General features: G+C 51.6%; 1 protein-coding gene across 2 annotated transcripts in view; it reads left to right on the top strand.

The window, feature by feature from the left end:
* The first annotated feature begins 14,117 nt into the window (after positions 1–14,117).
* The window catches only part of TCERG1 (transcription elongation regulator 1), a 33,440-nt gene continuing 24,938 nt past the window's right edge, over positions 14,118–22,619 (top strand). For both annotated transcript variants that reach the window (XM_059825634.1, XM_059825633.1), the window contains exons 1-4: positions 14,118–14,343; positions 17,928–18,080; positions 18,287–18,542; positions 21,331–21,573. In XM_059825634.1, coding sequence (XP_059681617.1) covers positions 14,119–14,343; positions 17,928–18,080; positions 18,287–18,542; positions 21,331–21,573 — 877 coding nt within the window. In that variant the 5' untranslated portion in view covers position 14,118. The remainder of the gene's footprint in view (positions 14,344–17,927; positions 18,081–18,286; positions 18,543–21,330; positions 21,574–22,619) is intronic.

The raw sequence follows: 22,619 nt of genomic DNA, 5'->3' as shown, positions 1-22,619 counted from the left end.
GGCAGGTGGGGACACCCGGCGCTGGTGGGTGTCGGGCTGTGGGGTGCGGGGGTTTGGGGGTGGGTTGCGAGGGGTGGGGGGGGCAAGGCAGCACCCTGCTGCCACGGTGCAGACGTGAACAGTTGATGGCCTGGCAGGAGCGTGTGCGTGTGCGTGTGCGTGTGTGCGCGCGCAGGAGCTGCAGGGCCCCGCTGAGGGTCCCGGCTCACGGCTGCTCCTGCAAAGCGGGGCGGAGGGCAGCTCCCCTGCACTCGGGGTGGCACCAGGGGATGGTCAACGGAGGCAGCCGCTGGCAAGTGGAGCACAAGCTGGAGCTGGGGCCGTGTTTATTTCCCAGAGAAAACTGTGATTTTCAGCTGCAAAAATCCTAACTTCCAGTCTCTTTTTTCTCTGCACTTCCCCCCCTCCAAGGTTTCACTTCTCCCAAGTTTGCAAGGAGGAGGTTTGCCCTCCCTGGTAGACACGTCCAGTTTGGGATGAAAAATGTTTCTTGGGAAAGCAGTTTCTGCCGGAACTGATCTGTGCCGAGAGCCCAGCCCTGCTGCAGGCCCCCGCGCGTGGGTCTGTGGTCCACACGGCTGGAGTGAGGATCGTCACCCGCACCCCAGAGATGTGGGACTCCGGGGTGAGGTACCACCACGGCGCTGGGGCCAGAGGACCGGGAGTCCCAGTACCCCGGGCTGCCCAGCCCAGCCCAGCGAGGGAGGGGCGGTCGGAGCAGCTCCAGGACAGCCAGCCGCCTTTGAGCAGGACTTCCAGGGCGAGCAGGGCACCCTGAGAAGGGAGCTCTGGCTGGGCAGCCCGGCGCTCCCCAGCAGCCCCTACCACTGCCGGCCCGTTGCCACCCGAAGGAGCCCGGCGCCCAGCCCGGCACAGAGACGGGACCGTCCCTCCATCGCCCGCCGGTTCAGCTGGACCAGCCCGGGGGTGCTGAGCGCACATGGCCATAGGCTTCAGGTGGGCATTCACAGCAAAGAGACAGGAGCTCCGTGGGGACTCACCGACTCAAGAGAAAATGCCTCTTTACACCAATACAAAGCAAAAGGAATGCGTTCCAGTTGTACAGCTTCACTAGTTACTTTGAGAACAGAATGTGTTACTTTCAGAACAGAGTGTGTTAAAGCAATTAAGAGAATTTGTCTTTAATGACAGTAGTTGTGCTTTGCAGTTTGCCTGGAAATGTTAGATACAAATTTATTCCATCATCAAGACATGGTTTAGACTTTGTTTCTTTAAGCAAATTTAGAACTATATATGGAGATACATGTCACAACATTTTCAGTAGAATTTTATGTGCAGGAGCAAAACAATACGCAGAGGAAAATGAAACACTTTGACTGTTTTTAAATCCAAAGAGAATTAAAAATGTACAATAATGCTACATAAATCTAGATCAGCTCTTGTAAAATGGTACTGACATATGGTAAACATCTTCAACCTGCCTGGTGAAAATGAAGCTCCTAAATGCAGAGTGTAAAGTAGAAGTGGTCTCAAAACTGCTGAACACCCTCATCCCCCTCTCAGGCAGAGGAGTTTGTGGGTGCTCGGGGTCAGCTTGGTCCCTGACACTCGTTTTCACTGTGCGTGGATCAGGAAGGCCAGTGCTGGGGTCAGAGCAGGGACTCTTGGCCGCAGCGTGCTGTCAAAATGAAACAGGTTGCATGAAAAATGACCTTTTGTCTCATCTGCAGATTTGCTGCAGGGGCTTGCTGAGGATTAATGAAATGTTCCTGGGACATAAGTGTAATATAGTAATGAATTCAGGAATAAGTTATCTAGTGCCCTGCTGTGTCACACCAAGATGAGCAAGGGTCTCCACAAGCCTTATGTGTAGAAGGAGATACCAAGTTGCCGGATGCTGAGGGCTGAAGGGTCTGGACCTGCGCTGGGCAGCGCTGGGGCTGCGGCTGGGATACCTGGGCTCTGACCCCCGTCAGGGTTACTTCTTTCCTCGGTGCCTTTACTCCATGCCTTTGAGGTCTAAAGCGGTACGTGTTTTCACTCTCTCCAGGTGCACACGGGGAACCAGGAACCGACTGCCTGCACGAGCCGTGTCACCCAGCCCTTGCTGGTGGCTGCGTGGGGAGCCCACGGGGGGCGAGGGGGGGCCGCCCTGGCAGCACCTGGGCAGCATCCAGCGCTGCGCTGCTCCCGGGACCAGATGCCCCCGGCACCACCTCCCGCCCTGCCTGGTTCATGTTCACAGAGCCTGATCCTAACGTGGGCTATTATTTATAAATGTTTGAAGAGTGCGCTATCTCTCCATTTACTCACTGTCATAACGGAAAAGCTGGGAGGGAAACCAAGCCATCATCCACCAAATAAGCAAAGCATTTGGGTAGTGGGAGGGCACTAAATAATTCAGCGCCCATTTAAAAGTGTAGTGTTTTGTAATTTCAGTGGAACCATCTTGGTTTGACTCCCTGCATCCTCGCACTTGAAGGAGATGCTCCCACCAGGCAGGTGAGCCAAGGTTCTCCTTCCAGGAGAGAAAGAAGCAGGGAGCAGGTGGGGAGGTTAATCACACTGTCAGCATTTACTTGCTTTTTAAAATTGCATGAGCCTGGAGATCAAAATGGAGAGGAGATGTAGGGCAGATGGATTTGCAGGGAAACCTTTGATTTTTCTCCTCCTGAGGCTGGTGTGTCTAACGCATGCCTTCTGCGAGTTTACCGGGGCCATTGTTAGCATAGGGCGAGCCCTGCTGCTGGACCTCAAAAGCACTGGGGATGTCCCTGCGACACGGGGAACAAATCCTCCCCCCGGGTGTCCCTCTGGCAGGGGCCAAGAGGCAGCCCTGGGCTGCTGGGGGGAGAAGCACCCTCCAGGGCTGCTGCCGCTTGGCTCAGTTAAGAGCAGCACTGGCAGCGCCCCGGCAGCCCCAGAATGGGTGGATGCGATCGCAGCGGTGGGTATGACAGCAGGGGCCACCTCGGAGAGGCCCCCGTCACCATCGCCCTCGGAGCTGCCTTTGCCTGTGCAAGCGGGAGTTAGCATCCTCCGAAACAGACTTCTGCTGAACGGTGCGCACAAAAAATAAGGTGCTTCCCAGAAGGAGAGGGGAGCACAAGCACTGCAAACGGAGCCGGTGTCCAGCCCCGCTGCGCTGATCCCTCCTGGAGGGCGTGGGAAGCTGTCGTGTGATGCTCTGTGCCCCCAGGGAGGGCTCGGGGGGAGCTGGGGCTGGTGCCACTGGAGGAGATGCTCCTTGGCCTCCCCTGGTACAGACCCCTTGGCCCCAGAGCAGGGGGTCCCACCACCTTCGCATTTGCACCTTGGAGTCACTCCCGAACAGCAGCTGGAGCCATTCTTCAGGCTGAGGAAAGGCGGGAGAGGGCTGGCGCGAGGAGCACACGGCCAGGGTCCGGCCTTCCAGCGAGCACCCGCTCCCCAGGACTCCCAGCAGCACACAGCCAGAGAGGCAGATGGGAACTGCGGCGGCTCTGATGTATCTGGGCTTGTCTGTGGTACTGGTTCTGGGAAGAAGAGACAAGGAAGGATCATAGCTGATCGTGCTTTTCAGACGCACAGCAAGCGGGGCCACGCACGGGAGCTGCAGTATTTATGGCATGCAGAGAACATCCCTTTCATCTCCTCTGTTTGAAATCCTCCTCCAGAGCTACCTGAGGGACAGTGCTGCACAGAGCACGCCCAAATACACTGTATAATTCGCACAACAAAAAACACATAAAAGGATGCTAGGCCTAGAAGACAAACCCACTAAAAAATCGGGAAATTATTTGGGGAGAAGGATTAAATTTTCAAGACCTCTGCAGGATGCATAGCTAAGGAAGCTTCAGCTGAGCACCCCGTGGTCACCCGTCGTTTGCCAGGGCCTAAAGTATTTTTGCGAGTCACCTGGCAGGTCTCTCCTCCACGTGCAGCGTACCTACAGCTCCCCGCAAGCCAGCCGCAACCAGACGGGCTCCGCCGGAGCGGCCCAGATCTTGCACCAACACACCTCCGGGCCGGAGCCCGAGCCCCGCGTCTGCTGTGGTCCGCGCTGGCTCCTCCGAGCCACGTCAGCGCCTGCCAGGAGGACCCTGCACGCCGCAGCCCAGGACGAAGGTGGCCGGCCCGTTTCCCACACAAGCCCCGTGGCGGTGGGGTGCCAGCCGTGCTGCCCCGAGCCCCGGCGCTGAGCTGTCCCCTGAGCTCGCCAGCCCGCTGCGCTGCACTGCGCTGCTCCGCTGCGACGGAGCCCGGCGCTTACGTATTCCTTCAGCAGCTCTGCGAGCAGGAACAAAACATGTCAAGGATCTGAGTCAGAGATGAGAGTTAAAGTTTGATATCTCGGTTGTTTCAAAATACGCCTGTTTTTCCCCAAATGCCAAAACAGATTAGTCTACAAACGTTACCACATTATGGCCTGAGTGCAGTTTTCTGCCTATGAAAAAAAAAGCAAAACTCGGAGATCCTCCTTTAAGTAATGTAGTGAGAACATAAAAAAGCACCTGAAAAAACATCTGAACTTCTGTTTATTGCTTGGTTGGTTTCATGCTCTGCGATCCCCCAGCCGGCTGATGGCCATGGCTTCGGGGACTCGCAAAGGGACAGGGAGCATTGCAGGCGCTTTTTTTGCAGCACGTATCCACTCTGCTCCAGCCGTGGCTGAAACGTGCCTCACTGCCCGCAGGGAGGATCTCCTACCGTCGCCAGCACGGCAACTGCTTCTGGCCTGCTTCCATCTCTCCACCTTTCATCGTGCCCTGTACCGCCCGTTCCTCCTCGGCTGGCCTCTCCTCCGGAAGCATCGGGTTCCCGTGGAGCAGAGCAGCACGGGTGTGGGTTTCCTTGGGGTAGCAACGGGATGGGAGGTTTAGGGACGGTGATTTTGGGTAGGCAACAAGGATGGGATCTCTTGGATCCCTTTGCTGGAAGAGGAACGTCAGAGGCAGTTGCAGATGGGATTGGAGACGGAGGGGGAGCTGGGGCCCGGCTCTAAGGGGAGCACCGTGGGATGTTTGGACCAAGTACTGATGCTGCCAAAAGGGTTGAAACGCCTCACAACTCACAATAACTCTAGTCTAAAGACAGAAGGAAATATTTAGGAAAAATTTTGATATTTCTTTAAATGCTGGACTTTTCAAAGACAGATTTTGTGCTTTTTTTCAGTAGCTTTTTAAGGGCGGGGGGGGGCAGTGAAGGAACCTGAAACACTTTGGATAGAGCAAGTGTTTTCTTTGTCAGAGACACTGGGGCAGAAGGAGTCGTTCGCTTCCTCCTTTAATGAGGAAACCTGAAATATTGTAAATTTGGGGTCAGTCCGGGCCAAAGCTGTTTGGAGGAGCAGAGCAGGGCAACGCGCACAGCCCCTGTCCCCTGCAAATGGGGCACATGAGCCAGTCATGTAGTATTAGCAGCTCCACATTGCAGACAGGTTGGATGCCACGTGCAGGCACGTTAACATGGAAAACACATTAGTCCCCACCGAGGAAACCTGAGCAAATTGGCCATGAGACTCGGTGTCCTGGGATGTAACACCGATGCCATTCCCTGGGATGCCAAGGCAGAGCTGAGGTGGAGCCGGAGGAGCGGTTTGCTCCAATTCACCCCAGTCCCAGCAGTCAGATGAACACCGGATTGGGAGCACCCCTCTCGAATGGCATGGATCCCGTCACCCTGCTGCAGCCCCCCACGCCCCTGCGCTTCTGCCCCTGAGCAGGGGCTGCTGTGGGTGGCTGCAGGTGCCACAGCCCCTGGGCTGCCGCGGCTCCCACCCCACTGCCTCCGCTGGCCTTGTCCCCCCAGGAGCAGCCCCACAGACACCGTCCCGGCAGCGCCGTGACCTTCCCCTTCTGCTGCGTGAGCAGGAGAGCACGTCTGCCCCGTCCCTCAGCAGACAGCTTCCATCCTAAAACTGCCTCATGAAATATTAACCCCAGAGACAGACTATTTCTGGTCTCTCAGGGAAAGAGGCACATTTTCAATGCTCCATGGAAGATCTCCTTTCCCTGATACCCTGTCACACGTACTTGCACAAGGCTGGCACGCGGCCACCCCAGCCCGTGTCTCCCACTGGAAAGGGATGCAGAGCTGCTGCAGGGCTGTCCCCTTAGGTGACCCCGCGGCGATTCCCAATGGCTGCCCCGACCCCCCTCTCCTGGGGCAAGGCTGGTGTGGGGCTTCGTGGGGGCACTTCTGGGGTCGGGCAGCCCCTGGTCAGCGCTCTCTGCCAAATTGTACCTGCACCACGGGCCCTGCACCACGTGTGTTGCACCCTGCACCTTGTGCCTTGCACCCTGCACCTTGTGCTCTGAGGGAGGGAGCTGAGACAGCCCACGACATTGCGGGCTGGAGAAGGGACCCGGGGATGAGCAGAAGTCATGGTCAGGAGCTGGAGGAGAAGAGCCTCGCACGAGCGAGGAAGCACACAGGGCATCTCCACATCCGTGTAAAGCCCCCACCCATGCCAGCCAGAAGCACAGGTCTGCACCCCAGCACGGGGACCGAGCTGCTCGGTAGCAGGGACTGTGCTTGGCTCTGCCGTGGGGACACACTGGGGACTGAGCCCCTCCTGCCGCCTCCCGGGGCATCGCCTGATGGCCGCCTGTCCCTGGGACGGCGTGGGTCCGGCACGGCTGCAGCAGCAGGAGCAGCGGCGAAGGAAACGGGAGAGCAGCAGCACCTAGGCACATCAATAATTCATCAAATGCCAGCAGCAACAGAGGGAGAGAGGGACCAGAAGCAGGAGAACAGAATATCACAGAGCTTTTTAATGGTCTTTTTCTATTAGTGTCAGCTCTGTGGCTGGGTTTCAGGCAGGAGGAGTTTCCCTGGACGCCCCCAGAATTTCGGGAGGGGCCGAGCGCGCCCTCCTTGGCCAGGCCCTGCTCCCAGGCCCCGGCGGCTGACGGCAGTCACAGGTCTCTAACTCTTTCAGAAGGACTCGCAGGGTGGGGTGGCATGGCCAGGGCACAGCCCCTCCTGGCCAAGGAGCTGCAAGAGATGATTGTGCTGCCAACAGCAGAGAGGCTGGGCTCAGCTTTGTCGGTTACACTCCATCTATAACCTCCAAACGAGTCCGAGTTTGAGCGAAACCCTCTGCTCTGGCTGGCTCTGGGCACCTCCACAGACCTCACGCCCGTCTCCACAGCCCTCGCCATGGCTAAGCTCCGCAGCTTTCTTCCCCCATGTCGGGGGGAATCTACACACTCCCCATGTACAGAAAACCAGGATTTTTTCATATAAATACAGGGAAAGCATTAGGCCAGACTGGGGAGCTCTGTGCCTGGGGCCTGTGTGCGCCGTGCTGGGCGGCAGCTGACATGACGAATGGGGATGCGCCCTCTTAAAGTTTAACAACGCCCAGACCCGTCCGCTCCTCCACCACGCCCGGCCGGTGCCTGACGGCGGCTGTCGGCATGGGCCGGCTCCAGCCCCGCCGCCGAGCGGAAGCACAGCACACACACGCACAGCGCCCACGGCCAACGGCGGGGCGGGACGAGCACGTGCTGCACGTGGGGCAGGGGGTGGCCAGCCCCATGATTTCAGCCCCAAAATTTTAGCCCTCTGGAGCCCCATCACAGGGTTACTGAAGGGTTTAAATAACATCATCCCCTTTCAGGGCTGCAGAAACAGAGGGGTGGGTGGCAAGCAGTGCGGTGCGGTGCGGTGCGGTGCGGTGCGGTGCAGTGCGGTACGGAGCAGCACGGCGGGTACCACCGCTGCAGCATGCACACCAAGGGCCTGGACACCCCAGCGCTGGCTCCCCAGGCTTCCTTCAGACCACTTCTTTCCTCTGTGTTTCCAAAACCAGTAATTATTTAAACCTCGCAGAAAACCACAACCATAAATTGTTTTTTCTGCCCTTAGTTTAATAGCCTAGCAGCCAGAAAATATGAGAAGATTGTCCTACAAATAGGTTCGCTGTGAAATGCAATTAGCCAGAATGAAGCCAATTAGTGTTTTAATCATTGCTATTCTGCATAAAAAAATACACCAGGAGAAAAAATGGATATATTACCAAAACAGAGAGCACTGGATCCCAACCAGACCCACAGTCCAAGACACCTTTCTGCTTATCTCACCCTCTGCAGCAAGTGTCTGCTGCGCCCGCGGCCGAGCCCCCCGGGGAGCCCCCGTTAACCCCCACAGGGCTGCAGGGCAGGGCCCCAGGGGACGGCTGGGACCCCTCCCAGCCCCCCCAGTTCAGCTGATGCTGAACACAAAAACGGCATCTCGTTTGCCGACGGCGCGGGCCAAGGACCCTGCTGCGGCTGCCTCGCCCACGGCTTTGCAAGAGCTGCTCTTTTCGGGGACAAGCACCTTCAAGGGACGCCCAGACCCGGCGCGCGGTGTTCCCCTCTGCCAAAGCCGTGCCGTGCTTTTGCTAACTGACGGCCGGCAGTTGGGTCAGGCTGATCCGTGGGCCAGGTCCCTGGAGGGACCTTCCCTCCCTGGGGACCCACCCTGGGCCGCGCACGCCTCTGCGGGCGATGGTGAAATGTGAGGCCGAGCGGAGAGCTGGGAAAGAGAAGGCCACCTTCACCCGCGCCGGCATGACCCCCCCACCTCTGCCGCCGCCAGCTCGGGGCTGCCGCCCTCCGACACGGGACCTGGGGGTCTCCCCGGCAGATGCTGACACTGCAGCAGCCGAGAGGCCCTGCAGGCAGCCCAGGGCAAAATTTTTAATTCAGCATCACACTTCAACCTGAAATCTAAAAAAAATTAAAAAATAATTACAAGATGTCAGCGTCTTTGCACAGCAGAACGGCTAATCGCAGCTGCATGGACTGGGGACAGCACTCGGCAGCGGTGCGGGGCACCTGCCCTCATGGGAGCCCACCGCAGCTCGAGGGCTGTGACACTCACTGCCAGAGGAAACCGAAGGAAAGTGATGAAAATCAGCTCATGTCACATAGCCGCAAAGAGGAAGAAAAAGGCCAACTTGCTTTGGACCTAGGGAAGTTGGGCAGGTTAGAGAGCGAAATTTCAAGCATCCTTCCTGTACGCCTGGCAAAGAAGTTGGACCACGTAAGAAACAGTCATTTAATAACTACAGAGATCTAAGCTTCTGAAAAGGTTTGCAGTTTAAAAATCTCCACAGAGAATGCTCTTTCTCTAGCAGCAGCAGCGGCAGCAGCTCTGCACCGTTATGTGGCAGAGTGGAGCCAGCAGCGTCCGAGCCACCCCGAGCAATGAGCAACGAGCCGGGGGCAGATCGGTGAGAGGGAGAGGGGAACCCAGGCTGCGGCAGGCGCCCTGGCCACAGACTTTTCTGAAAAACTGTCTGGTTACCCAGCTTGCCTAAAAGACATTACATTTGTATGATTTGCACTACCACATCAGCAGATCCAGGACCACTGCAGTCAGTTTAGGTTTGGGTTTCCCCTGGAGGGATCTATCCCCCAACCAAGTGCTCACCCCAGCCCTGTTCCCCCAAGGAGCACGGCCAGCGGTGCCTTCCCAGCCTGGAGAGCAGCGCTGAGGCTTTCTGAGACGAATGAGCTGGCACTGCTGAGGTCCTGCTCTGCAGCAGCCTTGGTGTTGACCTGAGCGTGTCCTGGGGCTGCAGCTCATCGGTCCCCTCTCCTATCTGCACTCCTGGAGCCCACTCCGCTGGTTAATTAGTGAGGGTGTCCCTGCAAACAGCAAATTGCATTGTTAGAATTCAGATTTTGAATGAAATCTAGGGAAAGTACATATTAAGCACAATAAATGGTACTATGTCCAAAAGCCACATCCTGCTGAACAGGTAGCTGCCATCAAGTTCATCAAAATGACTTGCATTTTGCAGCTCACAATTAATTGCTTTTGCAAGAGCCACAGTCTGAGAATTACTGGCTGAAATGTTTTGAGGAAATAAAGCTGAGCAGTAAGGGGGGCTGCGGCACAGCAGCATGGGGCTCTGTGTGGAACAGGGCCAGCTCTCCCCAAACACAGGAAAGGGCCTTGCAGATGCTCCTATCTGCCAGCCTGCAAGTAATAAATTATTGAGACAATACTGAAACAAGCAGATGAAAAGGGGGGAATGAAAGACACTAGTGGAAGACAGGCAGCCCCACTGTTTGGGGAGGATCTAAGTTATCATGTCCAAAAACTGTTTTAATCTCCTGCCGTGAGAAAGTGCCAATCACTCACAGCGCCGGCAAGGGGGGACGCGCGGTGTGGACTCCAGCTCCATCTCCTCTCCCCTCGCAGAGCGGAGACAGGCTCTTTGCATCTCACTGTTCGGGCAGAGCCAGCGGTGGTTATCCCCAGCTCCTTCCCGCGGCTCCTCGGAGGGGCCAAGGCGCCGGGGGGGACCCCTTGCCCACCGAGCTGCTGCCACCTGGGTTGAGGGCGAGGACAGGCTGGGGACATGCTAGGATGGAGCAGGGCACACAGGCACCTGGGGAGCCCCTGCCACCCGCCAAACTGTCAAAAAATCCTCATGGCAGCAGCGAGTTTAAGCAAACCACATGAATAAAGATATGGAGTAGCAAAATCAAAGTACGTTAAGTGTCTCTTTAGCGCAGCACCATCAAAAGGTCCCTTAGTAATTCTGATTATTTTTATTATTTAAGAAAAGACAGCTCTTTTTTTTTGACAGAAAGAGAAGAATGGGAAAAGTAGGATCACAAAATCAAAGCAGTTAGAGATGGAAAGACCTGATGGCTCATCAAGGCTCCTGGTGTCCTCCCTGCAGCGGGAGGGGTGGCGATGTCCCCCGGCACACGAAACGCGGCCTTGCAGGGGGGAAAAAGCTGCTTACCTGTTGTTCTGTTTTTTTTTTATTTTGAAACATGTAGTTCAGCTGCAGGAGGCTTTTCAACAGAATATTTTATATCTCATTACGTCTCAACGTAATGGCAGCGCCACAGCTGAGCTCCCAGTTTCTGTAGTTGGTTATTGCAGGCTTTACCCATAAATTTAGGGTTTTCTCAGTCCTCACCTGACGAATCAGGGCTAGCAAGTGTTTCACAGGAATAACTGTTCTCTCATGTGTGTTCAGTGTTTCAGTTACATGGGCCATAAAACAAACAGGACTGGGTGTCTGAACTGAAAGTGTGTTTCCTTCACTGCATAATTTCTCACGTACGTTACCCAGACATAACGAGTCCTCAGCTCGTTACCTGCCTGCCAGGCTCCCCGGGGAGTCCCAAGGGCCATGTCCCAGGGGAACCCGTCGACACTGCCTCCCAGAGAGGGCTGCGGACCTGGCCCCACCGCAGCCACCTCCCTGGGGGTCCTCTCCCTCCCCGTTGGGGTCCCCCATTTCCCCAGGGCAGCAGGAACCCACCCACATCTCCATGAGTCCCACAGTAAACACAGTGCAGCATGAGCTTTCTCATTTCTAAGTCCACAGGGCACCATGGGGCACTCTGCTGCAGTGTGGCAGCGGGATTAGCTGTGCGTTTCACATGTCTCCTGCTCCATCCCAGCCTGGCTGCGGGCACAGCAGCCCTTTGCCCTCCCGCGCCATTGCATCGTGAAGGAGCTTCTGCCAGCGCAGCCATGTCTACACTAGGACTTTTGCCAGCAGCTATGCCAACTAGGGACTTGGGAGGTGGTGCAGGGTGCAGCTGCAGCGTCTTGTCGTCAGGCTGGGGCTAATGGGGGCAGAGGGACCCAGGGACAGCCCCTCACCCTCTGCTCCCCGCTGCACGCCCCTGTCCCGGCGCCGGAGACTCCAGCACCGGAGGAGATGCGTCCGTGTTGCAGGGCGAGGGCGCGTGGCCGCCCCCCGTGCCCCTCTGGCCTCTCGCTGCCGGGGAGCCCTGGCGCAGGGGACCCTGCAGCCCCTGCGCTCTGCGTCAGGCTGCGAGCTGGCTCCCACCGCCTTCTCCGGCAGCTGCCGAACGTTCTAAGCCACTTCCGCCTCAGGCACCCGGTGCAAGCACACCCTCCGTTCCGTCTCCTTCCCCCCGAAGGCCGAGGCGGCCGTGGGAGCAAACCACCGGCTCCCCCCAGGCGCTGGCCGCGCAGCGCTCCGCTTCTGCCCAGGCTGGGCAGAATGCCGCCTGCGCCGCCCTGAGCCGCCCACGCCCGCGACCGGGCTGCACGGCCGCAGGGCCGACGCCTCTGCCCCGGGGCGCGGGCACCGCCGCCAGCAGGAAGCGAACCGGCCAGAGCCGGGCACCGACAGGCCCGGACCGCGTCAGGGGCCTGCGAGGGGACAGGCGCTCGGCGGGCAGCGGCTATACCGCCGCCACCCCGGGCCGCTGCCTGCCGGGAAGAGCGGATGGCCGCGGGAGGAACCTCCTCCCCCAGTCCGGGGCCGCAGGCGACCCCCGGGACCGCCGCGGACCCTCCGCCCGACGCCAGGCCTGCCCAGCAGACAGCGCCCCCCCGCGGCCGCGGGGCTCTGGGGCAGGGCCCGCGCCAGCTCCCCATTGGCCGGCGGCTGCCCCCCGTGCCCGCTCATTAGCTGGTACCAGGTAACTTTGTTTCCTGGGCGGTTGCCGCACCCTTATGCCCCGCCATTGGCTGCTGCTCGAGCCCCGCTCCTGGGGACGTGACGGGGCGGGACGCTTCTGATTTGGCTTTTCTGGTTGGAAGCGCGCAGCCACCTGCGGGATGTGATTGGTGCACGGGGTTCCGCCCGCTGATTGGATGTAGATCCCGTCCTTTTTTCCCTACGGCCTGTTCCGTCTTACGTGAGGTCAGTTCCGGTCCTCTCCCCGGGTCACGCCTCACGTGACCGGCGCCGCAAGCGGCGCGGGACGCCCGCGCACAGCCAATCCCGGCGCGCCTGGCTTCCCCCATTCAAAGTCGGCGGGCGCGGCGGCCAATCGTAGGGCGCGCCCGCCCTCGCTGGCGCTGACGGGCGTGGGGGACGGCCAATGGGGCGCGGTGGGGTCTGGCCGGGGCGGCAGCGGCTGGGCTCGGCGGCGTTGCGAGGCGGCGATGGCGGAGCGGGGCGGCGGCGGCGGAGCGGGGGCCGGCGGCGGCGAGGGGGAGGCGGCGGCGGAGCGGTACGGCAGCGAGCTCAGGTACCGGGCGGCGGCGGGCGCTGGGGCGGGCTCTTGCGGGGGTCGCGGCCTGGCTTGGCCCGGCCCGGCCCGCCCGCCGCGGCCTTTCTGCAGCGCTGCCCGTGGGCCCGGCCTGCGCCCGGCGGGCGGCCGCCAGCAGCGGCGGGGGAGCGGGCCTGGGCCTGGGCGCGGCCAGCGGGGCGGGGCAGGGCCGGGCCGGGGCGGGCGGCCCGGCGGGAGCTGCTCTCGCCGCCTCCATTTTCTGTCCCCGCGTGCGGCTGGCGCTGGGACGGGCCCCGCGGGGGCGGCCGAGCCCTCGTTGCTGCGCCGGGGCCGCCGGCCCGCCTGCCGCGGCTCCGCTCTTGGGCGTGGAGCTGGGCTGCCGGGGAGCGGAGGCGGGCGGTCGGTCGGGTGCCTGGCGGGGTCCCCCTTGCCAGCTCCCGCCGGCAGCGCCTGCCCGTCGCGCTCTCTGCGCCGCTTACAGTCCGGGTCAGCAGACGCAGGGGCTGCCCCTGCGGTCCGAGTGCTGAGCTGCGTGTGTGTTGCCCTTCACCTTCTCATAACCTTTGTTTTTTTCAATTTTGAGTCATCATGCCAACATTGGTATTGCACTGGCACTAAATGGTGGGCAAAATTGTTTTCCTGAGAGCAGCAGAAGAGCGTTTGTTGGTTCTAAAGGTGAACGTTTTTTTCTATATATACATTTACAAAGCTCCCTGTTTAGAGGGTTGGGTGGCACAGTGGGTTTAGTGTGATGGTCAGAGTTCAAATCCTACTGTAGATCACAAATGCGAAGCATGTATATAGTCCTGACAGACACTCGTACTACAGAATAATTAAAACCCTTGGTACGATTGTCAGACGTTGCTTGAGCAGTGTAGGATGTACGTGCAGGCAGGAATCAGAGTTGCAGGTCATGCTGAAGGAGCTTTGGCAGATGTGGATGTGGTTCTGCAACGCCTGCCTGCCCTGATCCCAGCTGTAGGTTATTCATTTCCATGAATAAAATTTAACAATTGAGGACTAATAATCTTGAATTGTGAAGGGGAAGAAACTATTGAAGTAGTTGCACACTTAACTTTGTTTATTCAAACTTGGCATTTTTTCCACACCCTTTTGATTTTTGTTAGGGTTTTTCCCTGTTTGTTGTAAGAGTTGATTTTTTCTACAGCTAAGCAGCAAATGAAAATAAACTTTGTTTCCCTTTGGCCTTATCCACAGAATGGCTCAGCAGCAAGCACTGAGATTTCGTGGCCCAGCTCCCCCACCAAACGCAGTCATGAGAGGCCCACCGCCTCTCATGCGACCGCCTCCACCTTTTGGTATGATGCGAGGTCCACCTCCGCCACCTCGCCCCCCTTTTGGACGTCCTCCATTTGATCCAAACATGCCTCCGATGCCACCTCCAGGAGGGATTCCTCCACCAATGGGACCTCCACATTTACAGGTAAAGAATAGGAGATTCTCCTGGTTTGTTGAGTTGGGATTTAGGGATGTTTCTTGTTTGTTTTCACATGTGGAATTAATAAGAGGAAGGACATTAAAATGGATGAAAAAAGTAGCAGGGCATGACAAAAACATAAGGCTCATGCATGGAATTATAAAACTAATGCATACCTGTGGTATGTAAATGCAACTTCTGTTTAGCTCTTTGAGGCAATTCTAAATTAATCGATTATGCAGTTACACTCACCAACAGAGTCTGTAAAACCTGACTTTGTGTTGGTGCCCTGTGGCTGTGCAGAATGCAGGATTCGGCTGTGCTCGGATTTCTGAATGTCTCAAAGCAGGCATGTGAAGTACACGTCAGCCTTCTAGGGTTATCTTAATTCTGCCTGTGTTCACTTACTGAGGTAGTGATGGATGCGCGCAAAGAGTGACAGAGGAGGTGCAGCTGAATTCTATGTGGGTTCCAGCATGAGCCACACCTGCCATTGCTGTGGTAGTTTATTATTACTGATCACCAAGGGATTGGTTAGGTGGACAGGTAGCAATTCTGAGAAGTAGGTATATAATCAGTGACAAGGTGTGTTTTGTTTCAGCACTGCGTTCGGGAGGGTGCATCATTAGTAGTGCACCAGAAATTGTCAACACCCTGACAAAAGAAAACTTGAACGCTTGGAAAAAAAACCTAAGAGTAGTCTCAGTATTTGACTAGAGCAGCTGCAGGTGGCCCTTGTGTTGACATAAGTTTACTCTTGGCAGAGGGAGAATGCTCTTTATCATATGTTTATTGTCGTCGTTTTGTTTTTTATAAAACTTAGAGCATTCTTTGCACCTACAGGGATAGTATGAGCCTGTTGGGCTCAAGTAAGGTAGATTTCTGTCTGTATTTCATGGTGATGTATACTTAAGTTCTTCTGCCTACTTTTCAGAGACTTGGACAGTTTGAAAGGTACAACACATTTGTGAATAAGAAATGTATTGTTTTCATAGCATTGTAGAGGTACAGTGCTATTACAGCAGTGTAATTACTGTGTGGAACTGCTGGCGGGCCTATAAGGAGGTGAATAGTACTATGTGGTTTATAAATAATGGTTTAAATCCACTATTTGTAATAGAATAGTGAAAACTTCAGTGCTGTGAAATTTATTTTAAAATGTAGGGATGTGGGCAAGATGGAAAGAAAACATGCTGACATGGGTTATTTCACGGTATTTTAGGCCCCGCTTTGCATATGTTTTTTGGCAGCAGGGCTATGGGAGCTTTTTTCCACATTACTTTTAACACAGATTGGCTCACTGTATAGCTTTGCAGAAAGCTTTGTGTGAAATGGAGGGAGCAGTATGAGAGGAAGCAAAGAAGCAGCGAGAGCAGGAACAAGAACTTAAGCTGGACTTCATCTGAAATAATCTAACAACAAATTGTAGTTTAATTTTGTGTGCTGTCATCATCCTGAGCACAAGATTTCAGAAAGAAACCAGTGCATGTTTTCCGTAGCAGTTTTCTCTCCATCTTCTCGGATATAAAGTGTGTTGTTAGAACTTGGACTGCTCAGGGAGGTGTGAAGTAGCTATTCATTTCATTGAAACATTCTCAGCTGAATAAAAGTCCTGTGGAATTGAAGACTGAAACAGTACATTTGAGGGATGTAAACAGCCCCACTCACCTCGTTGAATGTCATCTTTTCCTTTCATTCAGTACTAGGGGCCTTGTTCTATGGTATGTTTTCATGCTCAGCTTAAGTTTATTTAAGACTATTTCCCCCTACTGCACCTTTCTTCTGGTGCTTTATGATCCCATTTTCCCTCTTGCTTGGTGTTAATGTTCATGTGCCTGTGTACTACCTTGAAAACTCTGAAGCAATGAAGAGTGTCGGAGTGTGCAGTGGAACTCAGACTGAGAGGGGAGAACTGGACCTTGCTTCCTTCTTGCAGTTTCAAGAATCAGCCAGAGTTAATTTGAAGCCCCAAGCCTAGTTGCTATGTGTCCTTGATTTATGTGTTTGATTTGTATTCTGAATGTGCTTCAGCTCTCAGCTGTTACATCATAGCTGTTTTATCATGCCATGCAGTAAGCGTGTCTTCTACAACTCGTTACCATACATGGAATCCATGCACCAAGCATGTCTAAATTTTTCATGCTGTGTCAGCACTGTGCTCTGCTTTGCACTGAATGTTTGGTTTTTAGCTTCTCGCCCTGCTTCTGGTGCAAGGGGAGACATGATGTTGAAAGGTCCTGTGGTAGAAACGGAGAAGAGGGTGTGCTTAGAGTAGAGCTGAAGGGCGTTCTGGATCCCCTGGCTCTACACCTGGCATCCCCTCCTCGCTCCCAGGACTGCCCTGGAACAGTCTAACCCTTTTTTTTTTTTTTTTTTTTTTGGAAAGCAGCAACAGCAGGGAAAAAGTGAGCTCTACTGGATTCTTTTTACAGATCGTAGAGCAGTAAAGAGAAAGATCATCTTGTGGCCAGATGGAGGAGCTGTGGAGAAGAAACAAGGAAGGAAAGAAAGGCTATCGTTACGTTAATGGCTTTTTTTTGTTGTTGTTGTTTCTGTGACACTGGATTTCCTGCACATGTCCTAGCTTCAGCAGAGCCCTAGTCTTGCTGGATGTGTGCATTTCACTCTTGGGCCTGTCAGTTATGAGTGCAGAGCGCAAAGGTTTTTACTAGTGAGCTGTCTTGGTATTGCCTTTGTGAAGAGGAAATCTTTTGCATCACAAGTTCAATTAGAACTGGGGTGATGGAAATAATTAGGTCAGTTGTAGGTGTATGCAGAATAAGTTAAAGAACTTGGTGGATTTTGTTGACTGTCTTTTTTATAGGGACGTATTCACTATACTTGTTGTACACAAAAAATTTCAGAACAGTCCAAATAAACAAGTAGAGTAAAAGAACTTAATGTACCTTGAATTAGAAAGCAGGTGTTCAGGCTTTCAGGTAACAGTGGTGTGCAGGGCAGTTCTCTATTTCTTATGATGATGCAGTAATGAAAATGTAATTTGATCTATCTTCTTTTTTTTTTTTTTTTAAATTAGCACTAGTTCGTTAATGGGAAATTTTAGTTAATGGGAAATCGAAGTATAATGGCTTGTAAGGAAATCCGCTGCTCTGCTATGCTAGTACATTGGATGCTTGCTTGTAATTTAAGTTTTTTAAAAAAATATTTCTTCACTGGGAGGGTCATTGTTTAATGGTATATTTGATTCACAGCTGGGGATGTCTGAGTGGCAGTTATTCAGGAACAGTTCTTCCATTCTTTCTCTTTCTTGCATTTGGATATTTTCACTTTTTCAGTAGAGAAGTTTTCTCTCACCCCTCTTCTTTTCATGCCACTTTTTTCTGATGCTTTCCATTTATGTTAGCGTCTCAGAAGTGAAAAGCTTACTGCAGCTATTCTGCCATAGGTGGTGGCTTGTTAGGAAGTGCATTCTCTGAGCTGGTAGCATTAGGTTGTTAAAAAAGCTCTCAAGAGTGGTAGAGTTAACCTTACTAGAGTTGTACTGTCTGTTGGTGCTCTAATAAAGGAAAACTCTGCTTGAAATTTGTATTATTATTATCATCATTATTATTGTTGTTATATGCCTTTAGAGACCACCATTTATGCCTCCTCCCATGGGTAGCATGCCACCACCTCCTGGTATGATGTTCCCTCCAGGAATGCCACCTGTCAGTGCCCCTGGAACACCAGCGATGCCCCCAGCTGAAGAGATATGGGTAGAAAACAAAACTCCAGATGGCAAGGTAAGATGGTTACCAGAAACGACGAAGTAATGGGTGTTTACTGCTGTTGTGAGCATGTTGCCATACACAGCCTGGCACTGTGGTAAAATCCTACGCTCTTGTCTATCCTCTTATTAATTATTTTTGAAACAGGAGGAAATGGACCATTTATAAATGCTCCTCCTCCAGATAAGCAGTTGTTTGATGGTGACATTCTTAAATTGTAGGTCTATTTCTATAACGCACGTACACGTGAGTCAGCGTGGACTAAGCCAGATGGGGTCAAAGTTATTCAGCAGTCGGAGTTGACGCCGATGCTGGCTGCACAAGCCCAGGCGCAAGCCCAGGCACAAGCAGTAGGTGCCTCCACACCGACCACCAGTAGCCCTGCATCTGCAGCATCTCCATCTACGTCCTCAAGTACTCAGTCCTCCACAACCTCTACCACAACCACAGCCACTTCAGTTTCACAGACGATTTCCAGTGAGTAACTAAGGGTTTCATAAGGTTTGCGACGGTAGGGAGCAGGTGGTGGGGATGCTGCTTTGGGGAATTACTGCAGCAAAAAGTTGGTATCCAGGAGGAAATTCTTTCAACATAAACTGAAGTATGAGTTTAAAGTACAGTATTTAATCCAGAAGAAACTTGCATGCGAGCCTTCCCCCCCCCCCCCCTCGCAATCTGAAAGTGTTACTTCAGGAGAGTAATACTAGGTCAGTATGCAGCTCTTTTTCTTTAGGTCTTTATATATTTTTCTTCTGCTGTTATCACATCATCTCAAAGCTATTATGCGTCCATTTCCTTTTGACTATAGATAAAGCTAAATTGTTTAGAAGTATCTCACAAGAAAAGTTAATCTGAGGTAGGAGTTACAGTTGTAGCATTTCCTCTTTGCTTCCGAAAGGGCATCTGTTGCTTTAAGAGGCTGGATCGTTGGGTGCTGCTTCTGGGCTGTGGAGAATTTGTTGGTTGCAGAATAGAGCTTCCTCTGGGTATTACTTTTATCAGTGTTAGTCTTCAGACTAAGCCCCATTTGCTAGAGTTGCACAAAAGAGGAAAAAGAAAGCCCTTAGAGCCATTATTGTTCACTCATGACCTTTGAATAATAGTGTGAAGATTACTGCTGTTTACATGGGCTGAGCCTTTGCTTTTAAGCAAATGCCAATGGAGGGAACCTCAAGAGGAAAGGAAGCTGAATTGATGCAGCATGCACATAATGCATGTTTATACACAGTATCTGCATATAATGTAAATAGTATGATTTATACTCTACTTTCGCATATATATGCTAACAAAGTGCCTCTAATGCAGAGCATCTATATAGAGATGTATCTTATGTACTATTTGCACATGAGTATGTCACCAGCAACCGATGAGTAAGATCACTTAGCATGAACAAAGCAAGGTATGCTTGTTAAGGAACAGTTCGGTTAGTGTTACTGTCTACATGCAGAGCTACTGAGAGCACAACATTTATGCTGATCAGGAATCCTATTGTTTGACAGTCTTGATCATTGTAGCTGTGCTGGCAAAAATGCCTGCACTGAGTCAGGCCAAAGACTATGCAGAAGATGAGCAATTGCTGAACTGTTCTAACGCCAGCTGTAGTGTATAGTTGCATCCCCTGGAATTATTTCATCTTTTTCCTGTAACAGGTGAGACAAGACTCACCATTTAACTCAAACTTTAGAGATCTCTGTATGAAAGGGAGTCAAATTTAGGTAACTTTCAAATGATGCTTTCAGTTAACACTGGAGGGAGGACAGATCATTACAATAGCAAATAATTTGTATTGCTCAAAGGATTTTAGGGCTTTTATTTAATTTGAAAGGTAACTTAGTACTGCGTTCAGCTGCTTTGTTGGAATATGGTCTACTCTAACCATTTTGCTGAGTAACAAGAATCAGGTAGGAGGTGAATGTTAGCTTCTGGCCTAATGCAAGGCTTTTGAGAACTGATCCTAATTTTGGAATAGCACTTTGTGTGCCTTCTCTGAAGCAAAATTTCCTAATATCGAATGCTGAGAGTCTGTTCCACTTCTACCTGTTCTACCTGCTAAACTTTGTCTTTGCTTTCAAGAACTGTTACTGTTGGTGTCTGTGCCTAGGTGATAAAATTTTATAATTTAAAATAATTTTATAACTCTTAGACTTGGCCTGTAAAAAGAAAAAAAAAAAAAAAACCCCAAACAACAACAAAAAACCAAACCACGGGACTTCTGGCTGAGCTTCATTCTTGTCTGGTACTGATTTGACTTAGGTCTTAAAACAAATCACATACTGACTGTCTGCTCTGTTTCCCTAAATTTCAGGCAGTGCTAAGAACTTTCACCCTTTCCGAAACACTTACCAACAGATCAAAAATCTTTGTTTAAATATGTTAATACTGGTATGTTATTGGGAATGCTTCTGGTAGTCATTAAATGCTGAAGAAAATGCACGGTATGCCCATACATAATATGGTCATAAGTTAGTGTGGTTTCTTCTTTTTTTTTTTTTTTTTTAAAATTAGTTCATTTTTACGACAGTTTCTCCTCCCCTCCACGAAATCTTACAGTGTAAATTTGCAAGGCCGGTCAATGAGTTTAATCAGTCATGTCTCTAGTTCCTGTTTGCCAGTGCTTTGATACGCGGCACTACTTACTCTCGGTTTAGTGCTGATTTCAGTCATGCTGCAAGGATTATGGAATTGAATGCTAGTAGTGTATTTTCCCACTGGGAGGCACTGAAGACCAAGAAAGTTAAGAAAGTTCTTGCAGCTTCTGAACAAAAGTACTTCCCTTTTTCCTTGCTTATTTATACATTTTTTATTGACATTTTTCCATTCTTGGATCACAGCTTAATAAGCATAGTTTTAGACAGACTGTTGTCATGCACATGCTGCTGCCATTATTGTTAAAAAGCAGAAGCTGTGTTCATTTAACATAAGAACAACCTTTTTCCATTCAAAACTCTCTGTAATGTTCCCTTTCTGTTTTTCTGAACAGGGATACAGAGGCTATATTTGTCCTTTGGTACACCCTTGCTACTGCTATAGAGACTTCTTAGTTGTAAAGAATGGGACAAAGTAAAATTTGAAATTTACTTTCTTTGTGAATGTTTAATGTTACAGGGAAGGCAAAGTTTTTTTTTGTCCAAGAGTGTCTTCCTGCTGATTATATCTAAGCATATCTGCTTATGTAAAGTCTGTTGGGAAACAGAGAGCCAGTATGTTTGCAGCAAATATATTGTAGTGTCTAAGATACAAGGTGTTCTTTGTTTTTTTTTATCAGCACCTACCACACAAGACCAGACCCCGAGTTCGGGTGTTTCAGTTGCCACACCATCAGTCAGTGTTTCAACCTCTGCTCCTTCTGCTACACCTGTGCAGACTGTACCCCAGCCAGTCCCACAGACATTGCCTCCTGCAGTTCCTCATGCAGTACCTCAACCAACTGCAGCAATTCCTGCTTTTCCACCAGTAATGGTACCTCCATTTCGTGTCCCCCTTCCTGGCATGCCTATTCCACTTCCAGGTAAATTGGCAAACTGTAATTGTCTTGTCCGCTACATGTCCATGTTGTCAATTTGTTTGCACTCATGTGTCCACTGTGTACGGAACTTGCCTGAATCCTCTCCACTCAGAGTATTTTTTTGAAAGAATTCAGGGTTAGCAGACAGACTTTTTAGTTAACAAAGAACATGAAATTTTTTTGACTTCTAGTTCTTTGATATACGTATCAGAAAACCATTGCATTTAAACATGTAAACCTTTTTCTTTTACATGATAGGAAAATATAAGAATTGCACTAAACACTTCTTAATCTCCTGGCACATGTCTATCTTGTCATCGTATTTAAAAAAAAAAAGTGAGCTGCTGGACGGAATCCATATATGACTCTGAGAATATTGTAGCACTATATTTTACTGATTGCAATATTGCTATAATTTTTTTGTACTTGCTTCATTTAGACCTTAAGTCTTGTGCATAAATATTTATTAGGACATGGATTATAGCTGAAAGAAATTAAAAGAAAATAATATATTTATGAGCAGGAAAAATTACCATTCAAATGCATTACCCCTGAATGATGTTAGGTGTTTCCAGTTCTCTTGGTTTGCAACTATCAAGTATGATGCTGAATGCTTACGCAGAATGTTGAGGTTTAAACTGAGGACCATAATTCAATATGCTAGGGTATTATTTGTAGGCTTTAGATGTAAAAAAACATTGAGAAGAAATCTTAGATGGCAGCCTACTGGTTCCTGGGTAAATCATATTTTCTTAAGTTTTTATAAAATATTTAGATACTTAAGGAACTAATTTTAGGCTGGAAAAATTTTGGACTCTACTGCTGTTTGTAATTGCTGCAGAGGTCCTCCTAAGAGATTGCTAAATGCACTCATTGCTTGAATACCGTGTTTCAGTTTGCATGATACAGTTGAGTTCCTGTTCCAGTACAAAAGTAATTAATGTTTTTTCAGTGTGCAGTAGCACTAAATATATGCCAAGAGCTAATGATTTTCTGTTGCAAAGGAAGGTTTGAGACTGCAGTTGTATTGGATACAAGTTAGTTTCTGG

The sequence above is a fragment of the Gavia stellata genome, chromosome 16, assembly GCF_030936135.1.
Source record: "Gavia stellata isolate bGavSte3 chromosome 16, bGavSte3.hap2, whole genome shotgun sequence".
NCBI lineage: Eukaryota > Metazoa > Chordata > Aves > Gaviiformes > Gaviidae > Gavia > Gavia stellata.
Note: the sequence above shows the minus strand (reverse complement) of the source record. Positions and strands in the feature narration are given on the sequence as shown.